The sequence below is a fragment of the Micropterus salmoides genome, unplaced genomic scaffold (genome assembly GCF_014851395.1).
Source record: "Micropterus salmoides isolate LMB-PRFRI ecotype aquatic unplaced genomic scaffold, ASM1485139v1 Ms_hic_scaffold_3, whole genome shotgun sequence".
Lineage (NCBI taxonomy): Eukaryota > Metazoa > Chordata > Actinopteri > Centrarchiformes > Centrarchidae > Micropterus > Micropterus salmoides.
In genome coordinates, this window is record NW_024042261.1 from 26,342,805 (window position 1) to 26,357,289 (window position 14,485).

The 14,485-nt window shown below is 39.9% G+C and overlaps 1 protein-coding gene across 1 annotated transcript in view; it reads right to left on the bottom strand.

Moving 5' to 3' along the window:
• Positions 1-14,468, bottom strand: part of dhx36 (DEAH (Asp-Glu-Ala-His) box polypeptide 36) — a 28,016-nt gene extending 13,548 nt beyond the window's left edge. Inside the window, exons 1-12 of the mRNA XM_038692292.1 lie at positions 13,940-14,468; positions 13,211-13,368; positions 12,887-13,000; positions 12,524-12,731; positions 11,702-11,740; positions 11,375-11,545; positions 10,600-10,679; positions 3,893-3,967; positions 2,861-3,027; positions 2,657-2,738; positions 2,383-2,523; positions 398-503 (exon numbers count right to left, since the gene is read on the bottom strand). Coding sequence (XP_038548220.1) covers positions 398-503; positions 2,383-2,523; positions 2,657-2,738; positions 2,861-3,027; positions 3,893-3,967; positions 10,600-10,679; positions 11,375-11,545; positions 11,702-11,740; positions 12,524-12,731; positions 12,887-13,000; positions 13,211-13,368; positions 13,940-14,188 — 1,590 coding nt within the window. The 5' untranslated portion in view covers positions 14,189-14,468. The remainder of the gene's footprint in view (positions 1-397; positions 504-2,382; positions 2,524-2,656; positions 2,739-2,860; positions 3,028-3,892; positions 3,968-10,599; positions 10,680-11,374; positions 11,546-11,701; positions 11,741-12,523; positions 12,732-12,886; positions 13,001-13,210; positions 13,369-13,939) is intronic.
• Positions 14,469-14,485: the final 17 nt, after the last annotated feature.

Here is a 14,485-nt window from a genome sequence, read left to right on the forward strand (position 1 = left end):
AAAACTTAAATTAAGAAATTTAACAAGAACTGGAAAGAGAAAAAAGGGAAGAGGCGTGCGTTGGAAGAGCATCTGTTCTGCCACTCATTAGCACAGATCTGCTGCCAGGACCTGGGTTATTTCCTCTGATTTAATGTCACTCTGTTTTTGGAAGCCAGCCTTCCTGTTCTTTCCATCTGCTCTACCTAGGAATGAACTACCTTCGTCTGTTTATCAACTTTTATTTGATCTGACACAGTGACACAAGGACTCAGTGGTTTTAGACTGTTCAGACCCACAGAACATGTTCCCTGGAATCCCATTTTCCCAAGTCCAAATGTACTTCATTAAAATGGCAAAGAAACCTGAATTTGGCCACTTTCAGACAGCTGCCCTGCACATTCAAGGTTAAACTCACCTCATCCTTAAGCACAATATGGCGAATCAGTGCCAGGATAAGCTCCAGGTCAATCTTCTCATCATTGTCCAACATCTCTAGTACCTCAATGGTGTTGTCAGAGTATCTGTAAAACATGGGACACAGACAAACAAATAAATACAGCATCTTCCGAGCTTTAACACAGCAACAAACTTCCCAAGTTTCCAACTGTTCCCTTACTTGTTGCTTTGGCTGTCACTCCGGGGTACTGGCTGTAAGAGATTTATATATTTATACAAACAGATGTTTTTCTCCTGATGTTGTGTAAAGGATCAAAGCATAATTCTGTATGATGTTGAAGATGTTTTTTGCAGAAAACTGCTTTGACTCATATTTTGACAAATACAAAACAAAATTGGTGTTTCCTTTTGAATCATTTTAGTGCATGTGAAGCATAAGTCAGTCAGGGATCAGCACAAACAAAAATGCACTGCACATAACACCAAATTAAATATCATTAAAATAGAATTTGCATATGTTTTGATCAAGTCTGTCTTAAAACAATAGTGCGTGCCCATTTGAGCAATGAAACCACTTTTGCATGCTGTAATCATTCATCCTAATTCTTAATGTGCTTTCAATGTAAGTGATGGGGGATAAAAATCCACAGCCCTCTTTCTGTGAAAAAATTTATTATCTGAAGCTAAAATATAGAGCTTCAGCTGTCCAAGATAGACAAATCAAGCGCATATAGCTTCCAAAGTTACTGTCTTTTTGTACAGAATTCTCTCTTTGTGCCATTATCCCTCCAAAGCATCTCAGCGAGGAAGCACTGTCCAAAGAAACACATAGAGGGATGTTCTAAAAAGACTGTAACTTTGGAACATACCAATTCAGACTGCAGCAACAGGAGGAATCATATGAAGAAAAACCTGTTTCAATGTTCAACTACCCAACTACTGTTTTAAGAAAAACTTGCGCTAAATGGGCCCTTACCTTAATTATATTTCAGCATCAAGGACTTACTGTACTTGCATACAGTGTGGGAAGACAGTGTAGGAGCAGTGTAGGAAGTGATCTACAGTTCTGCCGAGAGCTTTGCCAAATTGATTTTTGTGGTGCTGTCATAACATGATCGTAGTGCTGTGCCATCACGTAGTGCTTGAATACACTTTCTACAGGTACAGTACAGCAGAAGTAATCATGTTTACATTCTCCTGCATTCACTTTGTGACACAGAGCAGTAATAATGGTGGTAAAGACGAGGGACTGCACTGTAAATAGCTGTACTAAATTAAGAAGAATGTTTGTTGAGTGTTATTGAGAAGACGATGACATATTAAATGGAGCTGGTCCCCTCAAAATGGTTGAAGCAGTTGCAGCAGGGAAAACTGCATCAAAAAGGTTTAGTGCAAAGTGGCAGTTCCAGTGTTTGTCTAGTTCATGTTACCGTTATGCAATTATATATTTGAAGAGGAGCAACTAAACAACAACATTGCCTTTTTGTACTTTAGGAGACACTAGCCATCGGTTTCAGTGCAACTGTATAAATCAGTGTTTACATGACAAATCTATCAACGGGTCAGATGTTTCAAAGCAATCACCATGCTCTATATTCAGCTTGTTGTTTTTTTTAACACACACACACACACACACACACACACACACACACACACACACACACACACACACGGGTGTTAACTTGGAAGTCCAAATTCTCAAAGAAATGGGAGTTATTTATTTTAAAATGTGTCGCATAGCCAAATCCTCCCATTTCCCACCTAAGCAACACATCTATCAACCTGGCAGCTCCTCCACCAATTTAAAAGGCGGTATATGCGATTCTGGAGAAAGCCAATCCAATACACTTTGGATGCTGTGTTTGCGCGTTAGCATGTTGTTTGTTTGATGATTCTGAAGGAGCACTGAAGGGATGAGTGTATTTATTTGGCTGTCAAATATCAACAAGTTTTCACCAGAATCGCATTCCCCACCTTTAACTACCCTGATTTTCACCAACTCACCTGCCCTGCAGTGTGCGTGCATAACAAGGCCAGCTCTCCTTGTATTCAGCCTCTTTCTCCTCCTTCTCAGGTCTGGAGTTGCGCCCTTGCAAAAAGCCTCTTTTCCACGAGGGCCGACGGTCCGGATTCTGGGGACGATACCTGGCAGACACACATCAACTAGTTTATATGACACCCTTTTAAAACAAAAGGGATACAGTGATTCCATTTATATTTGTGTCTGTGCATATTAAGGATGTGACTGTTTTTGTATGTGTGTGTGTGTGTGTTCTACCTGGTCATCTCCACAATGTCCTCAAGGAGGAACTCTTCCACTGGGAAAGTCAAACCAGGGATGTGGATCATTGGACAATTGTCTAAAGGGAGATTGACACAAGAAAAGGGGCAGGGGTGAGAAGGGGAAACAATCTTAACCAATTAAACTGCAAGATTTATGCCGAACAAAACTGATTAAGTATATCATTTGTGGGTTGTATACCAAAATATCTTGAAAACTTCTCTGCGTTGAGCGTGGCACTCATGAGGATGACCTTGAGGTCATCTCGGAGGTTGAGTAGGTCCTTCACAATGACGAGCAAAACATCAGATTGCAGGTTCCTCTCATGGATCTCGTCCAGCACCAGGTGGCTGATACTGGACAAAAATCTGACACCCAAGAAAAAAACAACAAAATTATATAGATTTATTATGTCCTCACTAGTCCAAAGAAAATGGCAATTATGTGTCTATTTTGGCTGTATTTGCTACCTCTGCTAAGAAGAAAAAACAATTTGCTGCATTTTCGCAGTCTTAAGTTCAAGTCGTAGCTTTAATTAGAGGCCACACCCATTTCTACCTAATGAGACTTGCCACTAATTTTAATATTTGTTTTTCCTCACTATCTTTGAGATCTAAACTAGAAATTAACAAAAATCCACAATACTGTTACGACTCATCTGTACAGCAGAAGTCTGTAATGATGAGTTGAAAGGGTCTGTGGGAGTGAAAAGGTTAATGCATCACAAATGTGGTGGCTGGAGACAAACAGTCACACCAACACTGACAAATGTATACAGCTGCAGTTCATACAGACTGTGAGCTTGTAAGTCGACTGTAAGTTGCAGCATTTTGTCAGACAACTGTGGTCCTAAAATGACTAACTACAGCTGTGCCAATTCTGAAAGAGAAGAAGACAACAGGAAAAGCTGGCACACTCACTTGGTCTCTGTGGTTTTCACTCAGAATGCAAGGATGAGCACGCAGGGATGAGTCAACATAAGCTGTGTGTGCGTGCGTGTGTGTGTCTGTGTCTTCATTTCTCTGCCTATGAGAATGGGGACCCATACTAATGCATCTTCCACAGACAGTGGAGTTAACCACAAATCAAAGAGGATTAAACACAGGGGGAATATGAGAGCGCAGGAAGGAAAGCTGGAACAGAGACACAGAAAGGAAAAGCAGAGAAGAAGAAATGCTGGGAGAAGATGTGATGAGGATGAGGAAGCAGGGATTGGGGGGATGGAGGACTCACGGGTCTGAGCGAAGCCACTGAAGAATAATGCCTGTTGTGCAATACAGGACCGAACCTTGTCTCCGTGGTAACCGGCTGAGAAATGGGAAAGAGAAAAAAAATTACATTTCTCAAATGACACAAATTAACCAAGGACAGAATAACGTGAAAACAGAGGTCGTCTTGGGTTTCTTCCTACATTTGGGTATGCTACTGTTAAAGACTCCATTTTCTTACAGATATTTCCACGTTCCATTTGAGGATTCAACACACACATTTCTTTTATTTTAAAGTTGGTTGCTCTAAGATTATTTCATAGCAGCAATATCTTAATGCTCAGCCTGTACAGAGGAGTGTACATAAAGCAGAGACTGATGTTGCTGCTGATGTAGTAATGTAATTGGTTCATAAGTCACTTGTGTTCACACAAATCTTTATTTCATACTTTGCATAGGCATTAGTTAGTGATGAAATGTTTCTCCATGAAATACCAAACCATGAAATTAATTCTCATTTATTTTCATCCCAAATAATCCCAGCAGAAACTTATCTTTTATGACATCTCAAAAATGCATTTCATTGACAACGGAACCACATTAAAGGCTTCACCGTATTTTGGGAGAAATAACACTAATATCAATAAAATTATAAATGTATGAAGGACTTTAAGGTTACAAAGTATTTTACAACATAGACACACAATGTAAACAAAGTAAATAAGCAGAGCAGTGAAACAAACTAATAAAGAGTGGGCTGTATTAACCCTGATAAAAAGTTGGGGCAAATAGGAGCTGCAGGGCCTCCATTAACTGATCTCTCACACTCTCTGTGCAACATGTACAGTTTTTCTATACTGCAGTACTACCTGGGGATAGATTTGCAGAGTGGTTATTGGATTAAGACACTGTCTGGAGGTCAGGTAATAAAGCAACACCATGTTGTACTTCAGCAGTGCATATCCACTTACAAATTTTCAATCAAATTAGGAAAAAACTGTAGACACTCTGTAAGGATTGAGCTTCCGGGCTCCCAGAAACTTTGCCTGCATTGCCTGGTTGGTAATCCAACCTTGTACATACTGAGAGGGTCCAATCACCTTTCATTTTCAAGTAGATAGTTAATAATTAACTGGATTGAGGCTGAGAATCTCAGGTTGTGTTAACTCATAAGAGATTAAAAGGTGTATGTAGGCTTTCATTCAGTACAATTCAGTCAGTGATCAGTGATCAGTAGCACTTCATAAATTCTGAAATCCAAGATTTGAGAAGCTAAAAACTACATTTACTCATTTGGCAGACACTTTTATCCAAAGCGACTTACATTTGAGGAACAACATACAATCATTAACAGAGCATAAAATACATCACGAGATCTACAACTGACAATACATAATAAAAGCAGCAGTAAATACTAGTAAGCGCTAATGGCACATATTGCATCAATGGGGTAAATACCTAGGGAAAGAAGTTAGAGTTAACAAAAAGTGCAATCAATACAAGATAATTGTAGGGGATATAAGAAGAAGAGCACAGGAAGTGCATGTTAGAGGTTAGGAGTTAGAGGTGTTATAAGAGGAAGTGTTCTCGGATGAGATGAGTTTTCAAGAGTTCCTAGAAGTTAGAGAGGGACGCCTCTGCTCTGATGGCGTGTGGTAGCTTGTTCACACAGCAGTGGAGTGACATGTGTCCTTTTGAGCTGATCAAAAACCAGATGCGCTGCTGCGTTCTGAACCATTTGTAGGGGTTTCACCACACAAGCTGGAAGATCCACTAGGAGGGCATTGCAATAATCGAGGCGAGAGGTAACCAGAATATGGTCTATAAGGTGATTTTCTCCAGATATCCAAACAATTTCACCATTGCCTCTGGCTGTTTGACAGTTTTGTCTATTAACTTTATTGGCTGTAAACGGTTTCCTACTTTACATTCGTTATAACCACCATTTGCTGCACAATATCAGCACCAGAAAGAAAACATTTAGATCATAACTGTCTGAGTTGTGTAGACTAGTATTAGAAGTAATACACTGTTTCCCTTTAACTGTCTAAACTTTATTGAAGTTATTTGATACAAACATGGGTATTGTTTTTCTCCCTTAAGGAGAGCTGTGACTCACAACTGCAGTAACTTCATCAACGAGAAAAGCACCAAATTAAGTGTGAAAAGTGATCTTACAATTCAACATTCAGTAATCATTTTTCAGTCCATGTTTTTACTTTCTCATCCCCTGCTGCAGTCTCCATTCATATCACCGCAGCTTCTTTCAGTTCTTGTTTGTTTTGGGGTGTTTCTCCCTTCAGTCTCCTCTTAATGAGGTGAAATGCATGCTCTATTGGGTTAAGATCAGGTGATTGACTTGGCCACTCTAAAACCTTCCACTTTTTCCCCCTGATGAAGTCCTTTGTTTTGTGTGCTTTGCATCATTGTCCTGCTGCATGATAAACTTCCTCCCAATTAGTTTCAATGAATTTCTCCCTAAATTGATGACCTCAAGGTCAAAAAAAAAAAAAAGATAAAATGTTTCTGTACACTTCTGAATTCATTCTGCTGCTAACATCATCAGTTACATCATCAATAAATATTAATGAGCCTGTTCCAGAAGCAGCGATGCAGGCCCAAGCCATGACATTACCTCCACCATGCTTCACAGATGAGCTTGTATGCTTCGGATCATAAGCAGTTCCTTTCTTTCTCCAAACTTTGGCCTTTCCATCACTTTGGTAGAGATTAATCTTGGTCTCAGTCCATAAGATTGTGTTCCAGAACTTCTGCGGCTCATCTCTGTACTTCTTTGCAAATTTCAATCTGGCCTTCCGATTCTTCCTGCTGACGAGTGGTTTGCATCTTGTGGTGTGGCCTCCATATTTCTGCTCTCCGAGTCTTCTTCGAACAGTGGATTGTGATACCTTCACCTAGGGCTGGGTGGTATATCGGTATTTAATAATGTATACCAATATAATTTCAAAAGAGATATGAAATTTGACAAAACCGTTTATACCGGTATAGTTTGATGTTTAGATAATTAACATGTTTCCGTAAAGTCCTGCCAGCGTTTGCTCCTCTCTCTCCCTTCCTCACCGCGTAGCCCCACCCCTCCGTCTGCGTCTGCACGCAGCAGTCTACTCAAAAACTCTCAACAAGATGGAGGGAGAGCGTGCTGGTTGACACTGTTAAAGAACTGGCTTGTAAAAACAAAAGCACGGTTCATTCAGTGTTTCCCACACATACGCCTTACTTCAGCGGGCCGCCCAGGTTAGGCGACACATTATAGCATTTATCAGAGACGTTACAAGTCACGACACTGGATACACACTAGTCAGATGTTATTAGTTAGCTACCACGTTGGTTTTGTTTTGATAGGCTACGTCGTCAACACGCCTCCTCAACATGCAGCTCAGCTTCTGCTGTGAACGGAATCACTGGAGGAAAAGTCCAGAAGACAAGTTCTGGTTTTTTTTTCGGTGACTTTATACAGCCTAGCCTACTACTGATGGAGAAAGTCACCGAAGCCGACATACAGGGAGAGAGAGACCATAAAGCCCCTTTTCCACTGCACGGTACCAGCTCGACTTGCCTTCTTTTTGTTTTCCATTGTGTAAAATTTGTACTTGTACCTGCTACCAGGTATTTATTTCGTATGACCTCCGTCTTATCTGTCTTTACATTCTGAGTAATGTTGAAAAGTTTTAACTTAAATCAAGAGACAGCCCGCTTAGCAGAAAATACCGATATATATTTTATTTATTTTTTTAACAGTACCGGGACATAACTTTTTGGCCATATCGCCCAGCCCTACCTTCACCCCTGCACTGTGGAGGTCGTTAGTGATGTCACTTACTGATGTTTTGGGGGTTTTCTTCACAGCTCTCACGATATTTCTGTCATCAACTACTGTTGTTTTCCTTGGCCGACCTGGTCGACGTCTGTTGCTCAGTACACCAGTAGTTTCTTTCTTTTTCAGGACATTCTAAATTGTTGTGCTTGCTATGCCCAGTGTTTGTCCAATGGCTCTGGTCGATTTTCGATCTTTTCTCAGCTTGACAATGGCTTGCTTTTCTCCCATAGACAGCTCTCTGGTCTTCATGTTGGTTTATCCTCTTTAACAGGAAATGCAGTCTTTATAGGTCTGAACCAAGAATGAAAACTTAGTCATGCAGAGCTATTTAATGTTTGGACAATCAACCTAAAAGGCAACACCTGGGCAACAAGAAACATCTGTCAGTCACATGTTCCAATAGGTTTGCTCACTTGAAAAATGGGGGGGGTTCAAACAAAGGGTGGTATGTGCTGAGTTGTTTAACACAGCTAGATGTGAATACCAGGAAATGAGAGCTGAAATTCTGAACTCTTGTCTCATACTCATCTTAAACCCAAATGTCTTCAGTGAACAACAAAAACCAAAGGAATTTGCCTTACCGTTCCAATACTTTTGGAGGGGACTGTACATCTCATCCAATCTCATAATCCATAGTGTATACTTCACTTTAGATTACTGCACCCTCTCATCGCCGCTCGCTCAGTCTGCATACCACTCAAGTGCCTTTCACCCCACCTTTGTCCATTTTTTTTTCCATGTGCATGGTCTCACATAATTATTCCCATCTACTCACCCTTATATCTCCTGTCCTTCAAAAACATTTGATATCCTGTGGTACTAATTCATCTCATACACTTATCCATCTTAATTCAGCCCATCCATCAAGAAACTCCCTTAAATAAGAAAATAAGACTATGCACAGTCTTGATACATGGATCAGGCAGATGACCTCATGTGTATAACTACGGTAACTAAAGTGTTACCGTGTTACTACTGTAACTAAATCTATTTTTAAGATGTACAAACCCATCTGCCTCTGACAAAGCCAGGTAACACCACCAACTTCAGTCTAACCCTTGGAAAGCCATGCATGAAACCTGGAAACACCAGAGCTTTGTCAATCACTAGTAAACATCTGAGAATTCAGAAATCTGGAACCAGTCTAAGAAAGACAGAATCAGGGAAGGAAAACAATGTCTCTGCTTGCCGCAACAAAGGTTATTATAGTTTTGGATTTTTCATTGGTTTTTATTTTTATTTTGTTTTGACTTTTCGTTTTCAATTTTGTTGCGTTTTATTTATTTTTTTTAACGTGGGTTTGCTATTTGTATAGATTTTATTTTCTGAAAATGCTTACTTTTAGTTTAGTTTTTATAAGTTTCAGTTTTAGTATTTGATGCTGCAGAATGCCAAGCACAGTTAAGTTTAGTTTTTTCACAAAACATTAAACTACAAGTACAATCATTAGAAATAATGCAGATTTGTGAAAAGGGACACCCTTTTTAAGCTATCTGAAGCTTGTACATAGGGGCCCAAAAACTAAGAAAATATATATTTGAAGTACTAACACATTGTCTAAATAAATACTATAAATAAATGAAGCACATGCAATCTACAGTATAATTTCTAACCTACATTCAGAAAACCCTAAGAGCAAACTACCCTAATCCTACTACCCAGTGGCCCCAAGAAATTCATTACATCAGTCTCTAGCTCTATCATTCATGGTTAAATAGGTGAAATACAATAAATGGAGGTGCATGGAGGTGAAATACAATAAATGGATGGACAGCTAAGAAACTGGAAGATAGTGTAAGCCCCCCTTGGAGCCACAAACATGTCATTGAACCCTGAAGGCAAGTATGACTGGAAAGCATTTACGTTAAAATCTAAACCTATATTAATCAGAAAGGTATTAAAACAATGTGAAGCACAAAGACACAGGGTGGCTGAGATATCAGTGAGCCCATAAAACACCCACTAGCTGACATGCCAGCAGACACGTTAACCCAGGGCAAGGGGAGCTCGCAGTCAATGAGCAAGTTTATCCCACACACAGGATGAGCACTAAGCCAGACCATCAGAACAGAACAAAACAAGGAAAAGAAAACCACCAAGACAGTGACTCACTACATGCAACCCAAACAAAACAAATCACAACTCTATTCAGTTGTTGCATTCATATTATTTTGAACACATGTACGTATAAAAGAAATAGAAATCCCATCAACTACGCAGTTAGCCTACCCCTAACGTTACATGGGGCTCTCCTCGTAACAGCATACCTGCTATGCTGCGGCCAGACCCCGCCCTGACCCCGCCCTGACCCAGGGCTCTCTTGATGGATAAAGCAATCGTGGCAGGACAGCCACACGACACACAGCGTGCCAGCATGTGGACGACAAAAGTATAACACACCTGCGGCTCGCCAACAGGTGTCTATCGACTAATCACCGTGCGCACCGCTGAACTGCCGGTGCGGCCAGACCAATGGCCCCCCAAAGTCAGTTCCACCAGCTTCATAACCACTCGAAATGTAGGCTTAGGTCCTATGAAATAAATAAATAAATAAGTAAAAAAAACAACAAAAAAAAAAACTAAGGTAGCAGCAGTAGCGTTCTGAATCGGTCTGATCGACTTTTTAGAGACCTGTAAAGACAACCTACTGAACATATACTATTTTATAGTATATTATATATATTTTTAAGCCCCAGAGTTATGATACATTCTTAAGATGGTAGGCTAAATTTGTAATTGTCTTAATGCGGATGTTCAGATTTATGTCATTCCTTGACCACAAATCATACAGCATTTCTGTTGGTTCCTTCACCACTAAACCAACTGCTAATAGCTATTTAAACACACTGTAATTTCATTTTATACAACAATATGTTTGAAAAAGTCTTTTTTACCTCTGCAGGCGGATTTGGTAACCACAAGAATTTCCATTCCCCACACTTTCTGCCCTCTCTGATGCTACACGCTCTGCTACCTGAGGAAGCACATGCATACAAAAAGTTTTAAGAACACAATCAGCCTGGTGAAAAAAAATTGCCATCACATTTACATGACTGATGCAGGAAAAGACACATGCAATGCCTAAACATCATATCACACACCTTAGAAACCAAATCTATCATCAGTGTGCACACAGCAACATACAATCCAACTAAGGCTGAGCGATTTGGCCAAAAATGTTATCACGATAAAAAAAATTCATATCACACAATATCAATAATTATCACGATAAATGTCAAATTATTATTTCTTTCAAGTTTAAAGGCTGATTTTTGCTCGAGTGAAAGTTGAAGAAAGTAGATGGTTAATTGTGGTTTTAAACTATTCTTTATGGTCTGAACAAGACAAACACTTAATGCCAAACAGTGGATCACTTTCAGAACATTCAATGTTAAGATAAAAAATATGATAAAATCTTTTGTCAACAAATATGCAGTAAAATAAACTAAAATCCTTTTTCAGTCCCTTTTCCTCAACAAAATAAATATCTTAATAGAAGACTAATTTGTTCATTATTAAGATAAATGAAATCAAATATTTATTGAACATTTATTGTACATGTGTTATATTGTCATTGAGAAAAATAATATTGCGATAATTATCGTTATTGTTTTATTGCCCATCCCTAAATCCAACACAGTCAGACCCGAAAAAACAAAGAGTACATACTGAGATGGCACTGATGCGACGAGGCTGCGTGCAGACCACCCGACACATCGAGCCCATGCCTCTGTTGATATAGTCATCTAGGATGAATTGGGTGACCTGAGTGGTCTTTCCACACCCCGTTTCTCCACTCACCACCACGACACGGTTCGAGTTGATCAGCTCCACCAGCTCCTGAGGACAGAAATGGATGGAAGCAGGTGAGAGGAAATGGAAGGATTACGAGATGAGGAAGAGAAGGGTGATGATAGAGGATAATAAGATTTAAAATACAAATAATTCATTTCAGCAGAAATGTTGTGAATAGAGTGTATGAAATCAAAAATGTACCTCTTTTTTCCCATAAGATGGTAGTTTTTCCCTGAATTTCTAAAGACAAACAAAGAGCAAACATTTGTAAACACTGAATAAAATGAAAGATCTTTTATCTTCATAACTTGATAATGGGTACAGTTTCAACATACCAAAACATTTTATTTCATTCTTATAATAACAGATTCTGTGTAATGGTTTAGCAATAATTCAGTAAGTGCTCAATATTCACTCAGTGGAATAATATGACATTATAATATTGCGACACTGTGACTAATCTGCTCTTTAAATGAATGTTTAAAATATTTAACGTTATTTTGCATATGTAAGTATCACTGGGACAATATCCATGAGATTACTGAGATATTAATTCACTACATTACAGAACCGTATTCTGCATTAAGGCCTTGTACTAACCTATTTAGATCTGTAAACATAAACATCTGCTGACCAGTGAATCTCAGAGTAACCAATATAGCAACACATTCTCGCAAACCAAGTGGCATGTGTTTATAATTTATCAAAACACAGATGCATCATCTCCAATTCAATCTCCCTTTTGTAGTATCATTATTTAAACTCCACTCTTCAGTGCTTAAGTAATCAAATTTCCCCACAAAAATCACCACGCAACATTGATCATATCATCTTATTTAAAGAAATTTTATAAAAAAATAAATAAATCAACAATAAATGTATGGCAAAGTTGGCATTGTGATACATGTAGACAAATGATATAATAATTTCATTCAACATAATGAACTGTCAGAGAAATACAACCCAGGAACCACCAAGGTCATTTGGCTTATTTAAGTAGGCTTGTTGAAGCATTATACTAACCAACATTTCTTTGTACTTTGGATCTGATTTCTTGCTCCGCAGATCTCTCTTTAAGGAGTCATCCAATGAACTGTCTCTGACTACTTCCTGAAATAAGAACTCAAGATCCTTGTCTGTCTTCCTCAGTTTCTCTTTCCCCTCCTCCTGCTGCTCCTCTTCATCCCATGTGTCTGGAGGCTCATCTTTAGCGACTGCTGGAGAGAAGTAACTAAACAAAAAGGTTCAAAATTGTTAATATGCTCAATGTAGTGGGTCACCAGACAAAACTTGGTTGTTCTGTGGTTAAACCATCAAATGTTAACCTATATTTCTGGAGCAGGTCACATATTTCATAGCATGCCTCTGATTTGCTTGCAAAGGTACCGTTGAGATTTGTGAATTGCTTTCTCCTGGCCCGGACTAATGGTTTCCTCCTCTTCCACAGATTTGACCTCGATCTTCTGTTTATCCTCTTCAGGTTCATCCCCATCAAAGTAACTGCATAAACGGATCAAAAATACGTTAATTAGAGTCACACTTGTTTCAGCAGTCCAACGAAAGTTAAAATCAAGGGCAACTGGACTTGGTTGTTTCAGTAGTCACAGCTGGAAAAATTACTTACACTTCAGGAACTTTGATCCTATCACGCTTTTGCCACTTTCTTGTAGTTTTCTACTCAAACGGAAAGGCTATGCTAGTTGTTCTTACCAATGACCGCCTCTATTGGCAGATGTCGACCAGTTTCCAGATGTAGAAGCTCTTGCATCCCTGCCGTCTCTCCATGGATCTGGCTGATCATTTTGGACCGAGTTAAGCAGCTTGGTAATGTGCTGCTCTCTGGCTTCATCCATCTGGACCACTGCCCGCTGCGCACATGGAAAGGGGAAAGTTCAGTCATAACCTGGCAGTTAACCTAACCAATTGTGACACTGGAGTTTGACTTGAAGCAATTTTTCCTGGTGTTGTACCAAATGTTTTTATTATTTTATTTTTGTCCAACTATAAAAATCTCACTGAAACAGTGAAATCCATGTACCAGAGATACACATTGCTTCTGTCATGTAATTTCAAGTTTGGTCGTTGTTGCATTTTAGTGACAGCTGAGGGATCAGGGACATTGTATCTATTGTTTTTAGACCAATGTCTACCTACCCACTAAATTTATGAGGCTATGAGATGTGTCAGGAAATTGGTGCCTTACCACCTATGTGCAAGATTGTGCCCACAGATCAGCAGCTAACTTTGCAGTTAAGTTCAGAGGGCAGACGTATTTTCTAGCAGAATATCTCAGTGAGGAAGGAATTCTCACCTAGCCATCTCTCATATACGTACTGAATGTCCTGATTTAAGTTTCTAACGTTAATAGACTGGCACGCTGCAGACAAACTACCCTGCTCAACACAGTGTGCAAGAGCATGCAACCAAACAGAACCCTACCGATCTCCGGTCAGCCTGTTTCCTCCTCACGGCTCCGTATCTTGCGTACCACAGACCTATCTCACGGCCCTTTAGGTGTGGAGGAGGACGGTCCCGCTGTCCACCTCCTCCTCGGTCCTGGTCAAAGTCGGAACTCTGTCCTCTCGAGCCTCCTCCACCTCCCCTGTCCCATCTTTCTTTGCTTCCATCCCTGTACCCTCGACCTCCTCTCCTGCCTCTCCCACCCCCACCGCCATATCCATAACTCATCTCCCCGTCAGAAACAAGCGGTGGTGGTGACACCAAACTCTGTCAGAATATCCGTCAACCGGTAACGTTACACTAGACGTGCTGGACGGATTCGTGGACCAGAGGCTTAAGTTAAAGATACTAGATTAGGTTACACTCCCGTAGCTCGTGACAGCTGGTTTCTGGATAGCTGCATGTGATACTTAAATCGTGGCCCACTAAGTAATTAACTCATAAAACAGATACATTCAGGTGGTGCTGCTGTAGCTTTCTCATTTCCATCCGGAAAGTCGCACAGTAACGACGTCAGAGTTTTTC